Source organism: Pseudoliparis swirei, chromosome 3 (genome assembly GCF_029220125.1).
Source record: "Pseudoliparis swirei isolate HS2019 ecotype Mariana Trench chromosome 3, NWPU_hadal_v1, whole genome shotgun sequence".
Lineage (NCBI taxonomy): Eukaryota > Metazoa > Chordata > Actinopteri > Perciformes > Liparidae > Pseudoliparis > Pseudoliparis swirei.
Genome location: NC_079390.1, coordinates 5966482 through 5991199, shown reverse-complemented (window position 1 = coordinate 5991199; position 24718 = coordinate 5966482). Strand labels below are relative to the sequence as shown.

General features: G+C 43.8%; 1 protein-coding gene across 10 annotated transcripts in view; it reads left to right on the top strand.

Annotated features, from left to right (window-relative positions):
- nbeaa (neurobeachin a) overlaps positions 1–24718 on the top strand; it is a 105266-nt gene that overhangs the window by 71452 nt on the left and 9096 nt on the right. For 2 of the 10 annotated variants that reach the window (XM_056407923.1, XM_056407901.1), the window contains exons 20-47: positions 242–365; positions 493–685; positions 2219–2917; positions 3061–3486; positions 4574–4791; positions 4950–5103; positions 5663–5686; positions 6145–6228; positions 7272–7452; positions 7864–7988; positions 8077–8145; positions 8257–8425; positions 8758–9110; positions 10372–10508; positions 11755–11909; positions 12624–12750; positions 14060–14179; positions 15399–15526; positions 16994–17055; positions 18598–18662; positions 19067–19175; positions 19283–19449; positions 21613–21737; positions 21831–21980; positions 22422–22558; positions 22664–22781; positions 23036–23138; positions 23233–23348. In XM_056407923.1, coding sequence (XP_056263898.1) covers positions 242–365; positions 493–685; positions 2219–2917; positions 3061–3486; positions 4574–4791; positions 4950–5103; positions 5663–5686; positions 6145–6228; positions 7272–7452; positions 7864–7988; positions 8077–8145; positions 8257–8425; positions 8758–9110; positions 10372–10508; positions 11755–11909; positions 12624–12750; positions 14060–14179; positions 15399–15526; positions 16994–17055; positions 18598–18662; positions 19067–19175; positions 19283–19449; positions 21613–21737; positions 21831–21980; positions 22422–22558; positions 22664–22781; positions 23036–23138; positions 23233–23348 — 4638 coding nt within the window. Of the gene's footprint in view, positions 1–241; positions 366–492; positions 686–2218; positions 2918–3060; positions 3487–4573; positions 4792–4949; positions 5104–5662; positions 5687–6144; positions 6229–7271; positions 7453–7863; positions 7989–8076; positions 8146–8256; positions 8426–8757; positions 9111–10371; positions 10509–11754; positions 11910–12623; positions 12751–14059; positions 14180–15398; positions 15533–16993; positions 17056–18597; positions 18663–19066; positions 19176–19282; positions 19450–21612; positions 21738–21830; positions 21981–22421; positions 22559–22663; positions 22782–23035; positions 23139–23232; positions 23349–24718 lie in introns of all 10 variants that reach the window. The other 8 variants (XM_056407917.1, XM_056407894.1, XM_056407947.1 and 5 more) reach the window with 5 other exon arrangements.

Here is a 24718-nt window from a genome sequence, read left to right as displayed (position 1 = left end):
CGTCTCTCTGCTGTCTCTGATCTGCCAATCACCCGGTGTTGTTTTAATGCCAGTAAACAAGCATCAGAGCCTCAATGCAGCAGCTGACAGCGCTGCCGTCTCCCGCTTATTGATCTGTACTCTCCCGTGCCTCACATTTGTATCTCTCATTCAAAATACTGTTTCTACATGCGCTCGTCTTGCTCTCTCATCCTGTTCTTCTTCCCTCTCCTCTCCCTATTCCCTGATGTTTATCTCCCAGTGATTCTAAAGGTAGTTGCCACCTTGCTTAAGAGCTCCTCTGCCAGTGCGGAGCTGATGGAAGTCAGAAGACTCTTTCTTTCTGACATGATAAAGCTCTTCAGCAACAGCCGCGAAAACCGGCGGTGAGAGCAAAGACACGACTACATTGCATTTATTCATGTCTTTTTTTCTTCTCCTTTACGATAATTGTTGTACGTCGGTATTCAAATCCTGCTGCCGCCTCATATATTGTTTGCTGTTGTCTACCAGCTGCCTGCTTCAGTGCTCTGTGTGGCAGGACTGGATGTTCTCCCTTGGATACATAAACCCCAAGAACCCCGAGGAGCAGAAAATAACCGAGATGGTGTACAACATCTTTAGGATCCTGCTCTACCACGCCATCAAATACGAATGGGGAGGGTGGCGGGTCTGGGTCGATACCCTGTCCATCGCACACTCCAAGGTGAGAGGAAGAAAAGCCATCTTCTTACACTCAACATGTGGCATCATGAATAAATCAATTAATGAAGACATCAGAAGAAGACATACACATGTCTGCATCCAGAGGATCCTCAATGGACTAGAATGCCGTGCAGACAAATTACATTTGACTTTCTTCAGGCATCAAATATTATTTCTTCCTCACCAAAACCTCCCAGATTCTCCCACTGTTGCAATCACTACAACCTGTTTTCTGGAAGTTGTTGAAAGGCAATTTGAGGTATTATTAAGTCCCATAGAAGCGTTGTAAAGGTACAAGTAGAAACTAGAATGGGCACTCGGTAGAGCGCATACCTTCGCATATCACAAGATTGGGCATTGCATTATGAACATTTTGGCATTAGTTGCATGCCAATTGGATAAAAATTGACCGTGCTATGGTAAAAAGAAGATTTTGACCTTTTCATGACCTTGACCTTTGACCCGATTGATCCCAAAATCTAATCAAATGGTCCCCGGATAATAACCAAACATCCCACCAAATTTCATGCGATTCAAGAAGAGTTTGACCTTTTCATGACCTTGACCTTGACCTTTGACTCGATCGATCCCAAAATCTAATCAAATGGTCCCCGGATAATAAACAATCATCCCACCAAATTCCATGTGATTCAAGAAGATTTTGACCTTTTTCATGACCTTGACCTTTGACCTTTGATCCGATCGATCCCAAAATCTAATCAAATAGTCTCCGGATAATAACCAATCATCCCACCAAATTTCATGCGATTCGGTTTAATACTTTTTGAGTTAGGCGAATAACACGCATACAAATAAATACGCGGCGATCAAAACATAACCTTCCGCATTTTCAATGCGAAGGTAATAAAGAAGGAAGGTTGACGTAATAGCAGGGTCAATCTACTTAATTCCGTTGATGATCGCATATTAATTAATCAATAATATACATTTGAATAAACCGGTTCGGGACTTTTCCTCTCAGGCAGTGTTACTTTTCTCTTTAATGTCATTCATTCTGTAAATACTCACTGATGGAGACACTGATGTGGGAGAGATCTTTGGTTATTATTTTCTGAAATTTCATTTCAAATCTATAGCACCAAAAATGAAGACATAACACTGATGATAAAAAATCTGTCGGTATATTATTGATATTTTGAGTAAAACTTCAATTAAATGCTTTAAAAAAACGTAATTGATTTAAACATATTGCCGATGGTTTATCGTACTTCGTTTTTACACGAGGGTTACACGCTGACTTTAGATTCATAATAAATCTCATATTTAATCACACTGATCATCTCACTGATCAATGGTGAACATTTAACTCGATGGCAGTGCGATAGCGAGGCGACACTATGGATGACGGTCGAATAGCCCCGTGAGGCTAGTCTCCACGTTTTGTCCATGCAGGCGATCTACGAGCCCCTTAAGGACTCCATGGTGAAGAAGTTATTGATGTGAAGGTTAACCATTGTTACTGCTTATGCTCTGATCACTTAACCAATTATATCCCCCTCACCATCTGTCACAGGTGACTTACGAAGCCCATAAAGAGTACTTGGCTAAGATGTATGAAGAGTACCAGCGCCAAGAAGAGGAGAACATGAAGAAGGGGAAGAAAGGCTGCGTGTCTACCATCTCTGGGCTCTCCGCGACGCCCGCCCCCGTCGTCAACGGCAACCTGGAGATCGACGACAACTCGCAGACGCAGACGCCCGAGAGCGAGGCCGAGTACAGCGAGGGGGCCGGCGGAGACTCGCGCAACCTCCTCACCGAGGGCGTCGTGAAGCGGCCCAACGGAGAAGCCCTGGCGCCCGGCGAGCAGAGCGCCGCCCCCGGGGTGAGGGTGGAGGTCCACGACCTGCTGGTAGACATTAAAGCGGAGAAGGTGGAGGCCACGGAGGTGAAGTTGGATGACCTGGATTTGTCTCCAGAAGGCCTCAGTGGAGGTCTAGGCGGAGGAGGAGGAGGAGGAGGCGGGGGGGCGATAGAGAACGGACCTCTGGTTCAGGTGGATTCTCTCCTGGACAGTGGTTACTGCGCCGTAGTTCAGAATCTGAATGGAAACCTGGCGCCGAAAGACGACACGCCAGGCTCGGGGGTCGGCATGGGGTCAAGCCTGGCGCTGTCCGGAGTCAGTCTGGAGGACGACGGGAACACGGGTCCGCTCATCACGTTGGCCGACGAGAAGGACAGCGTGCCGAGCAACAACGGGTTTCTCTTCAGCAAGGTAGGATGTGAAGATCGATTACTTCAAGTCTGAGGCTGATGACCTCAAATACAATACCAACAATCCGTGTTCTGCTTTCTGTCCATCTCGACTGTCCCTAATGCCTTGGCGTTCTTCTATTTCACCCCGTTCGTCACCTTCAGGTTGACGAGAAGCTGCTCCCGGCTCTGGCAGCCACCGACCCCCTTGTGCTGCCAAGTCCAGAGCAGCCCACTCCATCCGGCCCAGTGCCGGCTCACTCCACCACCAGCGCCAGCGATGACCTGAACCTGCTGGCCCACGTGACGGGCTGCGGCTCGGATCTAACGCAGGCCCAGAGCCACACTTCTGGGGAACTTCCAGAGGACGGGCCCTTCAAAATCCAGAGCCCTCTTGCCGACATAAGCTCCATCGCTGAGGCCGAGAGCCGAGCCCAGATCCAGGGAACATCGAGAGCAGATTTCCCAGAGGGAGAGGCTGCGGGGCTTAAGACTGGGGGAGACTCAGCCAGCACCACCTCTGATACAGAGAGGTCAGACGATGGGAAAGACAAGGACACGAAGAAGATTCAAACTACTGCGACCACTCAGGTGTGTTGACGTCATGTGTCTGATCTATCTTATTATTCTAACTGTACTGTGGGCCTCAATTGTGCATGGACAAAGTGTACTTGTTTATTTATCAAACAATATAAAGATACATGGTTTTGATCAGCTAGCAAGTGAAATATGTTGAAAAGAACAAAAGTCTACACTACCGTTCCAAAGTTTGGGGTCATCCAGACAATTTCGTGTCTTCCATGAAAACTCACACTTTTATTTATCAAATGAATTGAACATTTCATAGAACATATAGTCAAGACATTGACAAGGTCAGAAATAATGATTAATATTTGAAGTATTAATTTTGTTCTACAAACTTCAAGCTCAAAGGAAGGCCAGTTGTATAGCTTATATCACCAGCATAACTGTTTTCAGCTGTGCTAACATAATTGCACAAGGGTTTTCTAATCAGATATTAGTCTTCTAAGGCGATTAGCAAACACAATGTACCATTAGAACACTGGAGTGATAGTTGATGGAAATGGGCCTCTATACACCGATGGAGATATTTCATTAGAAACCAGACATTTCCACCTAGAATAGTCATTTACCACATTAACAATGTATAGTGTGTATTTTTGATTAATGTTATCTTTATTGAAAAAACAGTGCTTTTCTTTGAAAAATAAAGACATTTCTAAGTGACCCCAAACTTTTGAACGGTAGTGTATATTGCATCATTCTGTTCTCTTTCAACTAACACCTAGCACACCTTGGTCAGAAGCCTTCTTCCCCAACCTTAAGGCCACCGCTGCCCCCAATTATTTTTAGTATTATCTTTATTTAAAAAGGACCATGTGCAGTTAAAACATAAATGTCACCATTGGATGCACTGTACCAGATTGTAGCTATGCAGCTAATTCGCATATGTAGTCCCTTTACGATGTGATCGCTGTGTGTATTGATTGGCTGTAAAGAGCAGCAGAAAAGCAAAGTGGCTGCCCACACATGAACTAATTTCCTAAATCAGGGAATACAGAATAAGAAGTCCCACAGAGTCATCTGTTCCTCTTATGAAATTGAATTTCATACGAGAAAGAGAGGCACTGAAAGCCCGTTGCCGCCTTTGTTGCAGGCCCTCCACGGGCGCACAGCGGCCCAGCTGGAGCGGGACCTCCGCGTCGACCTGGGCTTCAGGGGCATGCCCATGACGGAGGAGCAGCGCCGGCAGTTCAGCCCCGGCCCGCGCACGACGATGTTCCGCATCCCAGAATTCAAGTGGTCTCCGATGCACCAGAGGTTGCTCACTGACCTGCTGTTCGCCCTGGAGACCGACGTGCATGTGTGGAGGAGGTGAGCTCAATATGTTAATACGACTTCGGTGTTTTTAGGGCATCTGTATTGATCGCACGCGTATTGAAAATTAGATTAGGCTGAGGATATTAGACAGAAGGTGACGCGATGTAACTGTATTTTTGTGTCGTCCGGCCAACGCTTATCTTCTATTTCAGCCACTCCACCAAGTCGGTTATGGATTTTGTGAACAGCAACGAGAACATTATCTTCGTCCACAACACGATCCACCTCATTTCTCAGATGGTGGACAACATCATCATCGCCTGCGGAGGCATCTTACCCCTCCTGTCTGCTGCCACCTCCCCTTCTGTAAGTGGCTCAACTCTGCACCTCTGTGGTAGGAGGGGGTACTGCAGGTCACAAGCTGCCTCGTAGGCCTGTAACCCCAAATACAGAATTTAAAGAACCTGCTGGTTCTGATTCCCCCTCCCACACCCACATCATGGCAGCGTTTATCTTGCATGATTGAATAATTTAAATGTAAGTCAACAAAATCAAGTAAGTAAAGCCAAAAGTAAGTCAAATCCCAAGAGATAAAAAACATTTTTTTGAAAGGTTTGATTTTATACTGTCAAACATTTCTGTTTAGTTTGGTCTTGAATTAAAAAAGTAGTCCACTTTAATTTTTCTAGATTCCTCTCATCTGTATCCATTAACTGCCTATCTAACACTTCTTGCGCAGTATATTTTAACCTTTATTTGAGGTTTGTTTTAATCCTTTAATTAACAATCTATTTAATTTGACAATTTGATGAACTATTTAATTTATTTATCTTTCTTTTTTTCTGTTTCTCTCTGTGTTACATGTATTTTGTGTATTTTCTTGTCTTTTTTGTCTCTGTTTTTGTCTGTTTTTGCATTTGTGCAGAGCTCTAAGAGTAGTGCCAACACTGTAAGTTGCAGTTTCTTCCTCTTTTTTCTATTCTACTAATACTTTGTTCTTTCGGGTTTATTTACCATTGTGAATTACACTGGCATCCATAGTGTTTCTATTTGTTGTGCTTCTTTGCTGCTGATCAATACTCTCCCTTATACTGTTTGTATCTATTGACTTCTCTGTCTCAGTGCAATCTAGTTCTCACATTTATAGGAACTAAATATACTGAACAAGATACACTTTGATTAGAGACATACACCTTGTATAATATTCTAAAGTGGCTAGAATATTATACAAATAAGGGGAGAAGAAAACTTTTAAAAGGCCGAATCGATAATTGGAAAAAATTAGAGTGAGAAGATTTATTTAGAGGTGAAAACAGATGTTTTATGAGAGGAAAAAGCATGAGAGTGATCCTCAAGGTCCTTGGGTTTGCACCTGCTAAGCCTGTCCCATTTGTATCAACACTAAAGAAGGCAGGAGGAGCCGTACCCCAGAGGGGGTCAAAGGGAGAGGAGGTGACCCCTGTTCCTGGGGGAGGAGGCGCAGGGGGAGAGGTGCGTAAAGAACCTAAGACTCCCACCATCACCAGAAGAGCTAAGAGCACCGCCCAAGTCCTTCTGTCCTCACCTTGTGTGTCTGTTATTCCCCCCAAATGTGTGTGCTGACTCGCTCCGACGAGCCTCCAGATGCTTGCACTGTGCCGACTCTCCGCAGCCCCGCACATCCTGCTTACTGAAGCAGAGACGCGGCAAACCACACACTTGGTTTGCAAGTTTGAACCCCTGCTGCCTTAAGATGTATTGTCAATGTAGATATACTGGGCATTTGGTGATTTGGTTGGTGTCAACAAATAGGGACTTTGTTTAATCTTCCATGAAATACATTATTGGCGAGCGATTGGGTTAGCCTGTACACTGCTACTGTCACAACCCCACTGTTGCCATTACCCGTGTGTTCATCAGGCTGTACTTCCTGTGTGTTGTGTAGAACACCTCATGTTGCCAGATTTCATCCTTTGAGTGTGTTTTTCACTTAACCCTCCTGTTACCTTTAGGGTCAATTTGACCCCATTCAATGTTTAATGTCGGTGTTCTTTCGGGTCAATTTGACCCCAGGCTGTTTTTCACTGTGTCAAACATATAAGAAATATCAACTTTTTTATATATTTAAAGGGCTATTTAGGTAGTCAACAAACAAACATAAAGTACCTCACACTTAAACTTGGAAAACAATATTAATTCTAATAATTTTCTGGAGGTTTTAATTGCTGGGGTCAAATTGACCCCGAGGGTAAAATATGTCAGTAAATATAAAGGTAACAGGAGGGTTAAACATTGAATGGGGTCAAATTGACCCTAAGGCAACAGGAGGCTTAAGGAGCATGATACTCACGGTTGCTTTACCTGTTTGTTGGTACAACCAGCCATGACTGTTGTGGTCACGCTCATGTAAGACATGAGGAATAATACCCTTTTTTCTAAAGGATACTTCTAATGTAAAAAATGAAGTGGGTAAGCATCCAGTTTATTGTGTTTGCATGCTAAGTGTGCCAATGAATAACTGGCTAGCGTGTGTGTATCCATCCTCCCTTTTCCAGACGGAGTTGGAGAACATCGAAGCGACACAGGGCATGTCTTCAGAGACGGCGGTCACCTTCCTGTCTCGCCTCATGGCCATGGTGGACGTGCTGGTGTTCGCCAGCTCTCTCAACTTCAGCGAGATCGAAGCGGAGAAGAACATGTCGTCAGGAGGGCTGATGAGGCAATGCCTCCGCCTGGGTGTGTTCCAGTTGGATGTATCCAGATGGATTTTTGAATATATATCGTTAGACTCACACACAGCTTCATGGGCTTTTTTCAGGAGAAAAGAAAAATATATAATATATATCTATATTTTATTTATCCCCGTGGGGAGATTCTTCTCTGGATTTGAGCTCGATATTAAGGAGCAGCGGGCTGCAGTGAAGCGCCCGGGGGTAAAGCAGGGCTGCATCAAAAGTACCTCAAAGGGACCAAAGAAACAGAAGCCAATAAATAATTTGTAGGAATTATACCCACTACGTTTTTTCTTCTTCTTTCTTCTTCTTCTCAAAAGAAATGCTTTAATATGTCGAAAAAGAAAGGAGAAAAAAAGAAAAAAGCCAGCTCCAGTGTGAAATACTTACAGGTTTCACCTCTGCTTTCCATCAGTGTGCTGCGTGGCAGTGAGGAACTGTCTGGAGTGCAGGCAGAGACAGAGAGACCGGAGCTGCAAGTCCTCCTTAACGAGCAGCAAGTCGCAGGACAGCCTCCACAGTTCCTCCGCCACCATCAAGGTACCACGCACACACTCGCATCAAAATGCACAGGAGCGTGCACGTATGTAGAGCGCAGCACATTTGACATCCTGTCTCCCATATTTAGCAGGATCCAGACAGACTCCTGCAGGATGTAGACATCAATCGTCTGCGAGCTGTGGTTTTCAGAGATGTGGTAATGTGTATTTGTTGTGTATACTATGTGCAGAGGAGAAACACCTGTTTATTTGTGTGTGGTTTTCACTGAATAAATGTGTGTGTGTGTGTGTGTGTGATTCTGCCATAGGATGACAGTAAGCAGGCTCAGTTTCTGGCGCTGGCAGTCGTCTACTTTATCTCAGTTCTCATGGTATCTAAGTACCGGGACATTTTGGAACCCCAGCGGGAGATTGGCAGGTCGACCAGCCTATCAGGGAGAAGCATCCGCCACGAGATAAACTCCCCAACCAGTACAGGTGATTATTGTTTTTTCTTTTCTTTTGGCAATATCCTCCAACATTAGAGAGTAATCTTGGATGAGCTGGTGGTGACTCATCATTCTAGCATTTGTGTGGCGAATACTCGCTTCAGACAAACAACAATGGCGTTGTTAAGAATATGAGACAATTAGAGGATGAAAAAGAGAAGAAGGAAGAAAGATGGGTGTTACTTGACAGATACACAAAGCGTACAAACAGGAGAAAATGAGCTGAGAACGAATATAAACACACAACGTCTTGTGGAATGCATTTTACAAGAAGAAGAAAAACAGATTTTGTTGTTGTGATTTTTGTGTGTGTTGTTCCAGAGCACCCGTCCACAGCCTTCTCTGACCGGGACAAACAGACCCCCACCCCCGTGGACGACTCTCCACGGGCCGGCCTCCCCCACACAGACTCGGGCATCGGAGAGGAGGGCCATGTGGCCGGGTCCCTGAACGGCTCAGAGATGGGTCTGGGACTCGGCCTGGGCCTGGTGGGCAGAGAGACGGATAGAGACAGAGACATCGGGGGAGGGGGCACCGATCTGCTGTGTAGTCTGTCTGACGTCAGGAGGTCACAGGAGAGCCTTCTGGATTCTCCCCACAACCCCAACTCCAGCCAAGCCCCGCCTTCGTCCATCACCAGCATCAGCCAAACAAGCAAGGGCATCAATGTTAAGGTCAGTGTGTGTGTGTCCTCCATAGAGACCTGGCGATAAAGAGAGGGATGATACATGAGGTACATTTATTCTACATTATTGATGTGGCGTGTATCCTTGGACGATTTTAAATATGTTGTTTTAGAGATCATGCCACATCTGTGTTATGGTTTATCACCTGAAGGCAGATGTTAATGCCAGGTGTGTATACCATCGGTGTCTTTCCACAAATGTAACTTTCAGTGAGGTTGTAAAATGTAAAGTGACACTGTTCTTACTCATATAGCCTACAGGCTTCGTACAAAGTCTTGAAGTTTAGATTAAGGCTTAATTTGAACAGTTCACTTTTCAAGTTAAGGAATATGCTTGAATTTGAATATAGTCTTTTAAAAAATGCTTGGTGTTCACCTTAATCTAGTGTTTAATCTCCACAATCATGTAAAGAAAAACTCTTGATTTTTTACATTTTTTTAAATGAAGCAATCCTGTCATCATATTTCATAAAATATAAATATACACTACCGTTCAAAAGTTTGGGGTCACCCAGACAATTTCGTGTCTTCCATGAAAAATCACACTTTTATTTCTCAAATGAATATAAAATGTAGTCAAGACATTGACAAGGTTAGAAATAATGATTAATATTTGAAGTATTCATTTTGTTCTTCAAACTTCAAGCTCAAAGGAAGGCCAGTTGTATCGCTTATATCACCAGCATAACTGTTTTCAGCTGTGCTAACATAATTGCACGGGTTTTCTAATCAGATATTAGTCTTCTAAGGCGATTAGCAAACACAATGTACCATTAGAACACTGGAGTGATAGTTGATGGAAATGGGCCTCTATACACCTATGGAGATATTTCATTAGAAACCAGACGTTTCCACCTAGAATAGTCATTTACCACATTAACAATGTATAGAGTGTATTTTTGATTAATGTTATCTTTATTGAAAAAACAGTGCTTTTCTTTGAAAAATAAAGACATTTCTAAGTGACCCCAAACTTTTGAACGGTAGTGTATATATTAATTCCTGTGTGTATAAAGAAATTCTGTTTGCATTTATAGTAACAATTTTCCTAAGCGATCACAAAGGCTTCGGGATGGTACATTTTTGGTTTAGGTACCTTTTTTAAGTGAACTCTTTCAAAGCTGTGTGAACCCTGCATGGCATAAACATTCAGTTAAGAACGTTACAAAGCAGCCGAAGATGTACGCCGTTGAACTCCTCACAACTTGAGCCCTGTGGTCACCGGACGGGTTGTTCCCTCTGACCTGTAGGAGATCCTGAAGAGCTTGGTGGCGGCTCCAGTGGACGGCGGGGATTTGGGACAGGAGTCTGGGCCGACGCCCTATCACCCAGACCCCGCCCTGAAGACACACCCCATGCTGCCCATGCAGTTCCACTCCTTCGACAGGTCAGTCACGGCTACCGTCTGACCTGCAGGAGGCAGAAGACCAGACAGAGATATCAGAGTCATTAACAGCCTGACACGTCCACCAATAATCCATTTTATTTTTTTCAGACAAATACTGATCTTGTGTTGATCCATTTTAGTGTAGGCCTACTGCTATTGATCAAATTGCTGTACATCAGTTTTGCTAAAACAATGGACACACATACATCAATTAATTGATTCGTATTTCGAAAATTACCTTCTTGGTATCATTTACATCATATCCTTTACTTGCCAGCCATCACATAGATTTCTCATATTTGTGAATAGACGCGTTACATTTGAGAATTCAATTAGAAAACAGAAAAACAACGATTTATTTGTACTAGCATTGATGCTACATTAATAAAACATGACTTAATTCATTATTACCATTTTTTTACTGATTTCCAGACTTCAATTTTATCGGGATAGAGATATTGTTACTGAATTATGAAGGATTAGGACGTGACGGGACATAAACCAAATTATCCGAGCTGTTAAGATATAGACTCTCCACTGAGTGATGCCCTGTTTGGATCTTCTGTGCATCACTTAGTCTTCTTGATCCCGCTCTGTGCCAGTCCTTGAGAGCTACGCTATTGATTGATGACAGTGTGCATAATAGATCACGAACGGCTCCATATCCATTTCCAAGATGTCCATCGGATGATTCTGTCTGGCCCGAGAAGGCAGGCGTGAAACGAATGGCAAATACGCAGTTACTGACAAACTGCAATTGAATAGTGTTTTTAAACAAAAATGTATTCATACAGAGCCCAACAGAACTAGAGGGGAAGATACCCCGTTGAAATCTTTACAACATATGTTATCTAAGTTGTTGTGCAAATCATGCAGCATCATTTCATGTATTTCAAAAAGCGTGCTATAATTTTGGTGATGAATACACATTTCGATCTAGCTCCCTCATGGTGTCAACTGTGTCAAATGTTTAAATGGTATGTACAAAAAATAAGGTTTACCACGATAAATAATTGTTGTATTTGCTCAACAACTTAGTTGTGACAGGTAAAGAGTTAGAGGTACAACTTATTTTGCCAAACAAAGGCCACATTAACTGAATTTGATGTGGTACCGTTTCAGTTGCTCTCTCCTATAGTGACATAAAACAACAGTTACCAGTGACCGAGGGATCACTGAGGATCCTTTGACAACGAGTAGTGTGGCTGCAGGTTTGTCTGACGCCTTTGTGTCCCACCTCTCGCAGGAGTGTTGTGGTTCCGGTTAAAAAGCCGCCGCCCGGCAGCCTGTCAGTCAACACGGTGGGCACGCCCACGACGAGCGGCGCAGCTACCGCCGGCAGCACACCCAACATTTTTGCGGCTGCAACGACAACGCCCAAGAGCATGATCAACACTACAGGTGAGGGATAGAGTGCACTTACAGTATAAACACACATGTGCCGTTCTATCGACGGCAGACAGACACCAGACGCTGTATGACAACGCTGTTTGAGTGAAAAGCCTCAAGCCATTCCAACGCCACATGAAGCCGAGAGTTATTTCAGTCACAACAAAGCAGAAAAGACACGAGACTAATTTTATCGGCAGATGCTTTCTTGGTTAGTTCTAGACTATTTCTTTGTGAGAGATCCAGATCAATAAAGACCATACAGCCAGTGTTAAATATCTTGGCCGTTGACAAGAACGTTAATGCACCCTTCAAACAGGCGATACAAATTAAAAAGAGAGAAAAGCCTCTTAGATATTCGATATTCTTTGACCCGAGAACGAGATAAGAATCAAATACACATCAGCTGACATGGAGAGATCAGTGCTGCTTCCATGCAGCATCATACTCAGCAGATCCATTATAACAACCATGAATAATGGAGAATGAAGGGATTAGTTCCCCGAAGTGGATTCTGTATATTGATCACAAAGCTATTTTCACAAACGGGGGCCCATTACCAGGAGACAAGCCGCAGCACGTCGGCTGAAACGGCGTCCAAATTGAATTTTTTATCGCGTCCGACCGAGACATTAATGCCGTTTTCTTTCGTTGTTATCCCGCGAGATAATCTCGGTCCCGCGCGATTCGTATCACGACGATCCCAATCTCTCCTGTCCTGTCTAGGTGCCACGGACTCTGCCTCCTCCTCCTCCTCCTCCTCTTCGTCGTTTGTAAACGGTGCGACGAGTAAGAATCTGCCGGCGGTGCAGACGGTGGCCCCCATGCCAGAAGACTCGATGGAGAACATGAGGTCAGAGCTCTCGACGTGGCGAAGCTCTTTATCGCTTCAATCCTTCACTTTCCTGACGCTCTTCTTTTTTCCCCCTCCCGTTATCTTTTTTTTTCTTTCTTTTTAACGTTGATCTGTCTGTTTTTCTGTGCCGGTCATTTTCACACTTAGGTCTGCATTATTCCCAAAAGTATTCTCAGGAGCCGCTCACTCTCACAGTCATCACTGATATTACACAGCAGGGTTAGATTGGGGACAACTGGGGTGCACCCACGTGCTTTTTGAGGCCCCGGGAACAATACCGTAATTAATCATAAATAATGTTTAAAGAACGTCGGGGACAATGTAGAAGCTGACATGTTAGATTATGTTAATTAACCATGTTTTAAACAAAAATACGGAACTTTAATTGCAAATTTGATCGTTGACAGTTGTACTGGTTGACACATTACGAGAAATCCTAAGTCACACAAATAGAAGTTCCACGTTGAGTTATCAGCCATGAAAAGGATATTGGACTGATTCCAATATTGCTCTTTAAAGCTGTTATCGAGTAATAATCATATCCTTCTGAGAGATAGTAAAACTACTCAATCTGTGGGAACTCTCACATCAATATTTTATGTAGAGCACAGGTGTCAAACACAAGGCTCGCAGGCCAAATCCGGCCCGCCACATAATCTTCTGTGGCCCCTGACCACTTGAAAGACATGTGATCACCATTTCTTAAAGAAATCGCTGAAAAATATCCTGCGCTTATATTTTGAAGGTTTCAAATTAAATGGATTAATGTTATAATATTAGAGAACATTTCTTATGTACAATATTTCGACACTCAAATAAACAATAATCAAATGCAAAGAGAGTTATTTAACAATATGTTTGAGTCGTCTATACGTTTATATGTTACAGTTACAACCCTTTGCGGGCAACATGATGCTGATGTGGCCCACGGTGAACATGAGTTTGACACCCCTGGTGTAGAGTATGAAACTATCAGCCGTCTCGCTGGATTACTTTTGTGAAAAAATGTAACCGAGATTGCCATAAACATAAATCGGTGCTTTAGTTGTGTTTCCACACCTCGTACAGACACCCGACTCTCGCTATTAAAGTAGAAGTTGATCTGCAATATGTTATGTAACAAATAATATCTGAACATTGTAGCAGCTTGTACTATAACCTTAATGTCAATGTAACATCTCCTTACAGTGTGTAAAGATATGTGCAGTTACGTGTGCTTCTAAAAAGTGCACACGCACGTGAGAGGGTGCGTGCGTCTGTGTGTGTGTGTTATTCTAATCTGTGTGTGTGTGTGTTTGTATTGCAGTGCCCACTGCGAGGTGGCGCAGTGTGCGCCGCGCAGCGGCCAGACGCCCCCCGAGCTCAAGTCTTTTAGCTCTCTGGCCGGCTTCCAGGCAGCTCCCCGAGACGCAGGGCAGTGTTTTAGGCAAGGAGATGCTCATCCTCCCCCCCCCCCACGCTCCACCTCCACCCACACACACCCTATACACCACTATTCCAAGAATGGCATCCATGCTAACAGCTTCAACAGTTAGCGCCTCTCATATTCTTGAGCTCTGTGACTCCGGGCATGGCCGCCTCCTCACACTTACCCAAAACTCGAGATCAGACTGAGTCACCTTGAACACTTTGCTTAAACCAGCTTAAAAAATAAATGTTTAACCCTTCGCTGTAACTTTTGCAAATGTCACTGTGGCAGCTGTCTCTCATTTGGCCTCGGCTGCTGGCGATTGGCAATCAGTCAGCAGCCGAGGCCAAATGAGAGACAGCTGCCACACTCACCCATCTGCAACTTTCACCGGTGACTAAGGTCTGTTTCAGAAGTCAAGTGCTGACACAGTACGGCTCCATATTTTAGTACGCTTGGCTATATAAACTTCTTGCCTTACTCGTCTCCATTTTTTAACTGAACATATATGTGAGACGTATTTCACTATAAACAAAAGCACTTATATTAATATGTCTAGCAAGTCAAGACAGAAAACATATAATATTCTCTTAGTGCAGTTTAACCCTCCTGTTACCTTTACATTTACTAACATATTTTACCCTCGGGGTCAATTTGACCCCAGCAATTAAAACCTCCAGAAAATTATTAGAATTAATATTGTTTCCCAAGTTTAAGTGTGAGGTACTTTATATTTGTTTGTTGACTACCTAAATAGCCCTTTACATATATAAAAAAGTTGATATTTCTTAAATGTTTGACACAGTGATAAACAGCCTGGGGTCAAATTGACTCCAAAGAACACCGACGTTAAACATTGAATGGGGTCAAATTGACCCGAAAGGTAACAGGAGGGTTAATGTAAGGTTTAGCTTTTATTGCATTTCCAGTTCCACCCATCCAACAATGCTAATTTGATAAACAATTAGCCTTAAAAATATGTTCGCATAAATTATTCCGAACCCAGGCATAAAGATTCCATAACAAACCATCATGACATACGCTTTAATTCAGTAAATGTGTCTTCTGTGTTCAGACACTTGTTCTATTTCTTTCCGGTAAACGTATCTCAGCCCGTCTCCTCTCCTCTGTCCTTTGTCCCTTCCTCACGCTCTCGTCTGACGTCATCTCTATGTTGCGTGTTTTACCTTCACTCCTATTTCTCTTCATCTTCCTCTGACTTTGTTTCCTGCCACAGTATCACCACCAAGCTGGAGCGCGCTCTGGAGAAAGTGGCGCCCCTGCTGAGGGAGATTTTTGTGGACTTTGCTCCCTTCCTGTCTCGGACGCTGCTGGGTAGCCATGGGCAGGAACTGCTCATAGAAGGTACAGGTGCTGTACACGGCTCCTTTTTGCTCTCACTGGCGTCTCTGTGGAGTCTCCCCCATTCACTGTCCCTCACCGCGACCTTTGTGGAAGAGAAAGACTGAGAGAGAGAGAGTGTGGGAGAGTGGGAGTGGATGAGTGGATGTGATGAGTTGAGAGTGAGTGAGGAAGTGGGTGTCTGTGAGCTGGCTGCTTCACTCATCCGTCGAGCAGGTATGAAGTCAGTATTCACTACTTTTTTTTCACAACAGCTAGCTAGACGATGACGCTCGTGAATCAGATTATGTTCAATTATTAATATTTCTGGTATTAGAGGTCGTACTCAATGTGATCCTCCCTCTACCCACCTGCTTCCTGGTGTCCTGTTCTTGTGATCCACTGTCTCAATGTCGATCTCTCCTCTCCTCTCCTCTTCTCCTGCTCCCTCTCATCTCCTCTCCTCCCTCTTCCTCTCTACTCCTCTCCTCTCCTCTCCTCTCCTCTTCTCCTGCTCCCTCTCATCTCCTCTCCTCCCTCTTCCTCTCTACTCATCTCCTCTCCTCTCCTCTTCTCCTGCTCCCTCTCATCTCCTCTCCTCCCTCTTCCTCTCTACTCATCTCCTCTCCTCTCCTCTCCTGCTCCCTCTCATCTCCTCTCCTCTCTACTCATCTCCTCTCCTCTCCTCTTCTCCTGCTCCCTCTCATCTCCCCTCCTCCCTCTCCCTCTCTACTCATCTCCTCTGCTCTCCTCTCCTCTTCTCCTGCTCCCTCTCATCTCCTCTCCTCCCTCTTCCTCTCTACTCATCTCCTCTTCTCTCCTCTCCTCCCGCTCCCTCTTCTCCATCTCCCTCTCTACTCATCTCCTCTTCTCTCCTCTCCTCCCGCTCCCTCTTCTCCCTCTCCCTCTCTACTCATCTCCTCTCCTCTCCTCTCCTCCCTCTCCCTCTCTACTCATCTCCTCTGCTCTCTTCTCCTCTCCTCTCCTTTCCTCTCCTCCCTCTCCTCTCCTACCTCTCCCTCTCTACTCATCTCCTCTCCTCTCCTCTTCTCCTGCTCCCTCTCATCTCCTCTCCTACCTCTCCCTCTCTACTCCTCTCCTCTCCTCTCCTTTCCTCTCCTCTTCTCTCCTCTCCTACCTCTCCCTCTCTACTCATCTCCTCTCCTCGTCTCCTGCTCCCTCTCATCTCCTCTCCTACCTCTCTACTCATCTCCTCTCCTCTCCTCCCGCTCCCTCTTCTCCCTCCCTCCCCCACCATCCTCTTCCTTATCTTTCTCTCTCCTGATTGTTCCTGTCTTCTCTGTAGCATGCTGTTTTTTCTTGTTTTATAAACCCGACTGCGATACCTGTATAAAAGAACGCCAACCGCTGACGCTACAGTGAATCCTTCTGATGATATAGTGTGTGTCTCGCGGCGGAGTGTGTGTGTGTTTGTGTGTCAGAGAACGAGGAAGAGGAGGCTCCTGACTGCTGTTTGTCTCCGCGCTGCAGGTCTGGTGTGCATGAAGTCGAGCACGTCGGTGGTGGAGCTCGTGATGCTGCTCTGTTCTCAGGTCGGTAACCCTCCACCTTCTTCTCTCTCGGTTTGCCGTCCCCACACATATGGTCCACTTCGCCCCGAAGCATAAGCCTGACTCACTCACCCTTACGTTCATCTCGTTTTGTCCTGGAAGTGTTTCTAAAGCCATAACAACGGCCGAGTCGGCCGCACACAGGAAGCCGTTGAGTTATCGACCTGCCCTGCGAGGAGGCAGCGTTGACGATGTAATGAGCGCATTGCAGATGTAATATAATATTGACTCAGATGCATCATCACGCCATCGTTTCCCCTCAACAACAGCAAGGCCACGACGATAATCTTCCCTATCAATCACAGGCACATAAACCTGTCTGGCTCGATTTTACTGATGAGAACCGAAGGCATCGCAGCTTAATTTATGTCTTTCGGGGTTGTTTATCTCATTTCCATTCGAAGCCAGTATCTTGGCTTTCCTTAATAACACTCGAAAGACAAGGTGACAACAGAGAGGTACTTACCACTACAAAGCTTTCCCCTGGAGACGCCGGCGTCTTTTTTTCCTTCTGTATCACGAATCGGTCTCCCAACTGTTGTCTGTTTTGTTGGCTGCCTCTGAGGAGCTCTTCTTCTTCGAGGAGCCCCTCACTCCTTTTCCCTTTTCTACTCCACTCTACCACTGTGGTCTCCACTTTCTTCTCTCTCACTGCTTTCACCATCTACCATGCCATCACTGCTTCACCGGTCCCATTTAACAGAGTGTTCCAGGGTGGAAACTGCTTTCATCTTCTCCCACTCTCCACACTGCCCACCGTCCTCTCACCACTCCCTCTCCTTTCTCCTCCCCTCCACTCTCCTGCCCGGCTGCTCGTCAGCATGTATAGTGTTACCCCCCTCGCTCCGGCCTTGTCTGCCATTAGAGGCCCGGGAGAGCGAACCCTAGCCCAGATATCGATCTTCTGGATGGGGCGGGTGTAACCTGAGATCGTCCCACATGTCCTTGAGAGCAAGTGGAGCTAATGGAGCTCTTATATTTTTGAACAACACTGTTCAGAAGCCTCCCCTCTAATATGCACAGACACATTAAACACTCACTTCCTCTTAGAGGGTGCATTAGAAAGCTCTTAAGATGTTTCTTCCTCCTTATTCTTTGCAATTTTTTTGCTAATATATCTTTAGAATAATGTTGGTATATGACAGGAATGTATATTTCCTCTTGAAAAAAGCACATTTTGTATTAATTGCGGTATTCATTGACGCTTCTTCCATGTTGATCAGCTAACTGTGAAGCCCCAGATAAAGGGATTTTACTATATTATGTATACCCACCATTGTGGACCATGTTGCAAATTGATACGCAGGGTTTATTTGTGGCAATAATCAATTCACAGGATTTTTTTTTTGTAAGGAAGTATTGTGATTCTCAGGTATCAGGTTCTCAGGCAACAAAAAGTTTCCAACAAAACTCCAGAAAATGAATCACAGCATAAAATGACCTATTTAGTGATAGTTTTCATCCATATGACAACACCCATAACCCCCCCAACCATATTAATTGTGATGCATCCTCCACACGTAGGAGTGGCAAAACTCCATTCAAAAGAACGCTGGACTGGCCTTCATCGAGCTCATCAACGAGGGAAGGTAATGTGATTTCCACATTAACATCAACACTGTTATGAGCGCTTAGCAACCACAGGTAATGGGTAATGGTCGAGCCCTCACGGTAAGTCAGATCATAGTGCCATTAAGTGAACATTAGATTGTTACCATGTCTATTTACAGTGCCTGCTTTAATCCAAAATGTATTGTACAACTCAAAAAAAGATAAATATGCACCCAAAAAAGGAGATTTTAAATATGTTGTTTACCCATACACACATAGGCTTCAGCAGCAGATGGACCTGTCTTATTGGTGTCATTTAGAAAAGGTTGCCACATCGATGGAAACTTGCTGACATTCCCTGTCGTCGAGAATTAGATTTTTTTTTTGTTTAATGGTTTCTATTGCCTGTAAATGTTTGTCACCCTCGTCGATCTCTCGCCAGACTTCTGTGCCACGCCATGAAGGATCATATTGTGCGTGTCGCCAATGAAGCTGAGTTCATCCTGAACAGGCAGAGGGCAGAGGACGTACACAAGCATGCAGAATTTGAGGTAACAATATGAATATATGTGATACATATAATAAGCCTGCAGGTGAAAAGTCACAGTGTGTCATGATGCTTGTTTGTCGCTGATTTTGAGTTCCCTCTCTGCTGCAGTCCAACTGTGCTCAGTACGCAGCGGACCGGAGGGAGGAGGAGAAAATGTGCGATCACCTCATCAGCGCCTCCAAGCACAGAGATCATGTGACCGCTAACCAGCTGAAACAGAAGATCCTCAACATCCTGACCAATAAGCACGGCGCGTGGGGGACAATGTCACAGAGGTGAGGGGGAGACGCGAGGCACTTCCTGTCAAATTCTGCTCTGGGAAATTTTTATTTTTAGATTGTTGTTGTTGTTTGGATGTCATCTGAGAGCAGACGTTATATATCGACTGAGGGCGCATGGAGCGCTTCTTGCTTATAATGAGGAAATGTCATCAGTGCCGTCCATCACACCCATCACTGCTAATGTCATTACCAGTAGAAATTACTTCTGTATTTGTGTGAAAGTCGGATCATTTACTTCATACATTCACAAAGCCAGTAGAGCTTCACATCACAGACTCAGAAAATCTGATTTCCGAACAAGTTTCCAGATCGTGGATATGATCAGTGCTGAAATAAAAGACTTACTATATATAAAAGATGACATGCTTCATGAAGCAATTAGGTCTCATTTAACCCTCCTGTTACCTTCACATTTACGAACATGTTACCCTCGGGGTCAATTTGACCCCAGCAATTAAAACCTCCAGAAAATTATTAGAATTAATATTGTTTCCCAAGTTTAAGTGTGAGGTACTTTATGTTTGTTTGTTGACTACCTAAATAGCCCTTTAAATATATAAAACAGTTGATATTTCTTATATGTTTGACACAGTGAAAAAAAGCCTGGGGTCAAATTGACCCCAAAGAACACCGACGTTAAACATTGAATGGGGTCAAATTGACCCGAAAGGTAACAGGAGGGTTAAACTTCAGCTCACATAGGCAGCTGAATCCTAACATGGTTGCTGCCTTGTAGCTGTGAGGACTGATCTGCATGTTCAGCGTACTCACAGACACGTTCACCAGGCTTGGGAAGGACATGTCATTTAATTTGAGGGCATGTGCCATGATGCAGCATCCGAGGCCTGTCATCTTCATGTCACTGTTGATGAAGTAAATTGTATGGAACAATGTTTATGCTTCACCTTTTGCACCTTTTTTTATTGCATCTGAAGTGCTCTGACATTGATTCTATTGTTTAACTTGCCTGTACATCAGCATATCATTATTAATGAGAATTCAATCATACTTGCATGTCTAAACCTGGCTTTTCACGTGTTTTCCTCATAAATCACCGTCGCTCTATAGAGATCTTTTCATTGCCATTCAGTTACTACGGCAACCGCTTTGGTCCAAGTTTACTTCATGGCTAACAGTAGCCGTCTCAATAATATTACATTTTATTGTAAGGATGAAGCGCCAATCGCCAAATTCGATATGCATAATTAATTCAGGGCTTTTTTACCAGTGCTTGTTACTTTGTTAGTGAACTAGGTTAGTATTTGGGATTTTTTTTTGCGAACGCTCGGCAACAATATCTGCATGAATTTGGAGATAATACCGTTAACATTGGAAATAAATTATCATTGTGAAGGTGTAAAAGAAACAAACAGGAAGCTGCGGTGAACGTTACTCTTGATCACTTAATTGCTGTTATAACCCGTCTGTGCACGCTAATAATATAAATAACTTATGAATGTAAATCACTGAGGCAAATTGAAGGCATTGGTGTACGATCAAGTCCTAATTAATAATGTTTACCTTTCTCTGTCAGACCGTGTCATTAAGTCTAGACGGTTATAATCAGAGCCAATAATACATTGATCAGGTTATATTTGCAGTCAGGGGTAACAGTTTAGTAATATATATATTTAGAGTTGAGCTCTGTGTAGCTGCTGGAAAAAAGCCATGATCTATTTGGAGACCAATAACAAGGCATATTTAAAAAAAGAAAAGAATAATGAGTCAACATTACATAATGTGTTGTGTTTTTTTGTTGTCTGAGTTGAAACAACACAGATGGCGGGTTACATGAGGACATGCCATACTCGCCCAATTCATCTATTAGAACTGGCACCAATGCAAAAAATCTTTTATAGTTTCCATTTTCAGCTCATGCATTTCCTCCTTTACATTGCGACAGGAAATACTAAAAAAAAAATATTTTATCTTAAAGCCTTAGAGTTGGGAATGTTTGCCAAAATCACCCCTATGTTCAAATATCTCCCTTTTACCCAATAAAGAGGAATCTTTAGACCCTCTTTATTGTGTCCTAGCGTAGAATTCAAATCTAACTTCCGCTTTAACTCGCATGTTATTGTCCTTGAGGAAAAAGACCCAAAAACCTTGTCTCTCCCCCACTCCAATATAATGACTCATCTTGTTTTATGTCTTCAGCCACTTACATGACTTCTGGCGTCTCGACTACTGGGAGGACGACCTGAGGAGGAGGAGAAGATTTGTGAGAAACGCCTCTGGATCCACTCACGCCGATATGTCACTCAAAGCTCTGGAGGAATACGGTCAGGAATGTGTACAAATGTCAACGTGTCGTACTGTACAAATCATCTGACTTTTTGTTGTTGCATAAACTCAATTAAAAACACTCGAAATAGGTACAGATGAAGACGAGGAGGGGCTTAAGTCAAAGAAAACTTACCGCAGCCAATCAGTGGTCACGCAGAACCCAGAGTCGGAGCTAATGCTGGAGGGAGACGATGACGCCGTCAGCCTGCTGCAGGAAAAAGAGATTGATAACCTCGCTGGTAAGATGCACTCGCATAGACACACACACACACACACATAGTCACCATGCTACAGTTCAATTGAACAGTAAACTGTCTATGGCTCTTGTTTTTAGTACGTTTCCATCCAAGACTTTTTACCTCCAAAGGCAAGTCATTTGAAAGTTCTGCAGCTGCACTAACCATCCAGCTGATTATATCTCACCCAAGAAAAATGGATCATAAATTACAAAAAAACTGATGCGAGACCAAATACTTCCTCTCTGACGTCTCACTTGCCTGAGGGGTTGCTCACAATAGTACGCAAAGTAGACGAAGCAAATAAATAATCAACTTAACTCACATGAAACTACTCGATTACAGGGCTTATTAATTATCTGTTGCGTGTGATGATGACTGTTGGGTGCCGTGTGCCTATCGGTGCTATGAAAGTAGTAATACCTATGTAATACACGTGTCCAGGCCCAGTGGTTCTGAGTACTCCAGCTCAGTTGGTGGCTCCGGTGGTGGTGGCTCGAGGCACTCTGTCCATCACGACTACCGAGATCTACTTTGAGGTGGATGAAGAGGATCCGACGTTCAAGACGACCGATCCTCAAGTAAGAACAATCTTCCTTTATTACAGAGAAAAGTTACTTTTTATTTTTACTTTCTGCTTTTTTCACTCAGCGATCCATTTAATTTTGGCATAATTTGAATTAAAGGTACTGGCCTATTCAGAGGGTCTGCATGGGAAATGGATGTTCAGTGAGATCCGGGCCGTGTTCTCCAGACGCAACCTGCTGCAGAACACCGGCCTCGAGGTCTTCATGGCCAACAGAAGTAAGTCTGCAGAGTTCCTTCAAGCACTATGTGTCTCTTTGTCATTGTTATCCCAAATGTTATTACACTGATTCTTTCAATCTGTGTTGCCGTTCAAATGAAGAACACTAACACTGCCCGGGCTTTAGAATTACAGTATATTGCATCGCAGCCACACATATAAAAATCACCACTATGAAGTATCGAGGATGCTGTTTGATACCAGTTGTCATGGTGAGTGATTATGTCTGTTGACTATCTGTTCCCCTCTCCAGCGTCTGTGATGTTTAACTTCCCCGACCAGGCCACAGTCAAGCGGGTGGTCTACAGCCTCCCACGGGTTGGGGTAGGAACGAGTTACGGGCTGCCACAGGCCAGGTGGGTGGAGGGTGTGACCAGCTGCTCCGTCACCACGGTGTGTCGGAGAGGTCTTTCTTCTCGCTATGAACTTCAGTGTGTGCGTTGTTCCCAGGCGGATTTCCTTGGCCACCCCTCGTCAGCTCTTCAAGTCATCCAACATGACGCAGCGCTGGCAGAGGAGAGAGATCTCCAACTTTGAGTACCTCATGTTCCTCAACACGATTGCAGGTGAAGTCCACATTCAATCACTCTTCCTGAGCTCTCGTTGTGGAACTTATAGCCTCTAAATCAGGGGTGCTCACACTTTTTCGGCACGCGAGATACTTATAGAATGACCAAGTCAAAATGCTCTACCTACCTACCTATTATTTTTAATGTCATGCGATCTACCAATACTACGCCGCGATCGACTGGTAGGTCGCGATCGACGTATTGAGCACCCCTGCTCTAAATGATGTATAAACGGTAAAACACCCAACCCTGTCGAATGTAGCCATCTTTTGTTCTCAGACCAAACCAATAATTAGCGGAGAGAATGCTTCTTATTTCCTATTTCCTGTTTCCTTCATGGTCTCTCTTTCCACTGTGTCATGTTGACATTTTTCTGATGTGACCTTCTCTGGTTGCTCTGACAGTTCTTGTTGTTCCGCGTTGTTTAAAAATAACTGCGGAGCCAGAACTTTCTCTCCGTGTGCATGAATAGATACACCAATGTATAAAAATACATAATTGAAGCGCCCAGATAAACAACCTGCAAGATTTTAATAAGACCTTTTGTAGCTGCCGTTTGCATAACAACAGTCCCCTGTGTGACCTTCAATATATTGAATTCACCAGCTGGTGAGGAATTGAAAATACTGCAGCTAAATAAAACAATATGTTATATATATAGATATATATATATATTTTGATATATGTATGTAATAGAAACACAGAATAATCTTCAAATACACATCTGCTGTAGATGAATGGCAACCACTGATAATGAGTTGAAACCCTTATATGTGTGGATGCGCAGCAGTTTGGCAACAGCTTGTGCGTTTACGACTTTCCCTGTTGGGAATGTCTTTAATCACACTAACACAAAACCCTGGTCCACGTAATTGTAACACTAGTGGAGCAATTTGCTCGCATCAGGGAGTTAGTCACATTAATTAGATGTTTCAGCCTTATTTATTGATGAGGCTCGGAGGTTTAGGTTGCAGTTTACAGTTGACATATTGTAGCGTGTATTACAGTTACTGAGAGAAACTTTTACCTGGTTATAACAGTCTAAATGTGTTGCTGATGACTTTATTTGACCTGCATGTGTATATATTTAGTTTCCTCTGTATATTTAGTATTTTAGTGTTTAGTATTTTAGTTTTGTTATTGTGTTTTCTGTTTTATTTTTTATCTTTTATTTGTATTAATGCTCTAATGTGCACCGGCTGCTGTGATCCTGACATTTCCTCACTGTGGGACTAATAAAGGAGTATCTTATCTTATCTTATATATCTCTCTCTATATATATATAGTTATTCTTGATGTTTGTCATCGTTGCCACCTGGTCGGATTCCACATAAAATTAGATGAAATCATGCAGGTTCACCAGAATC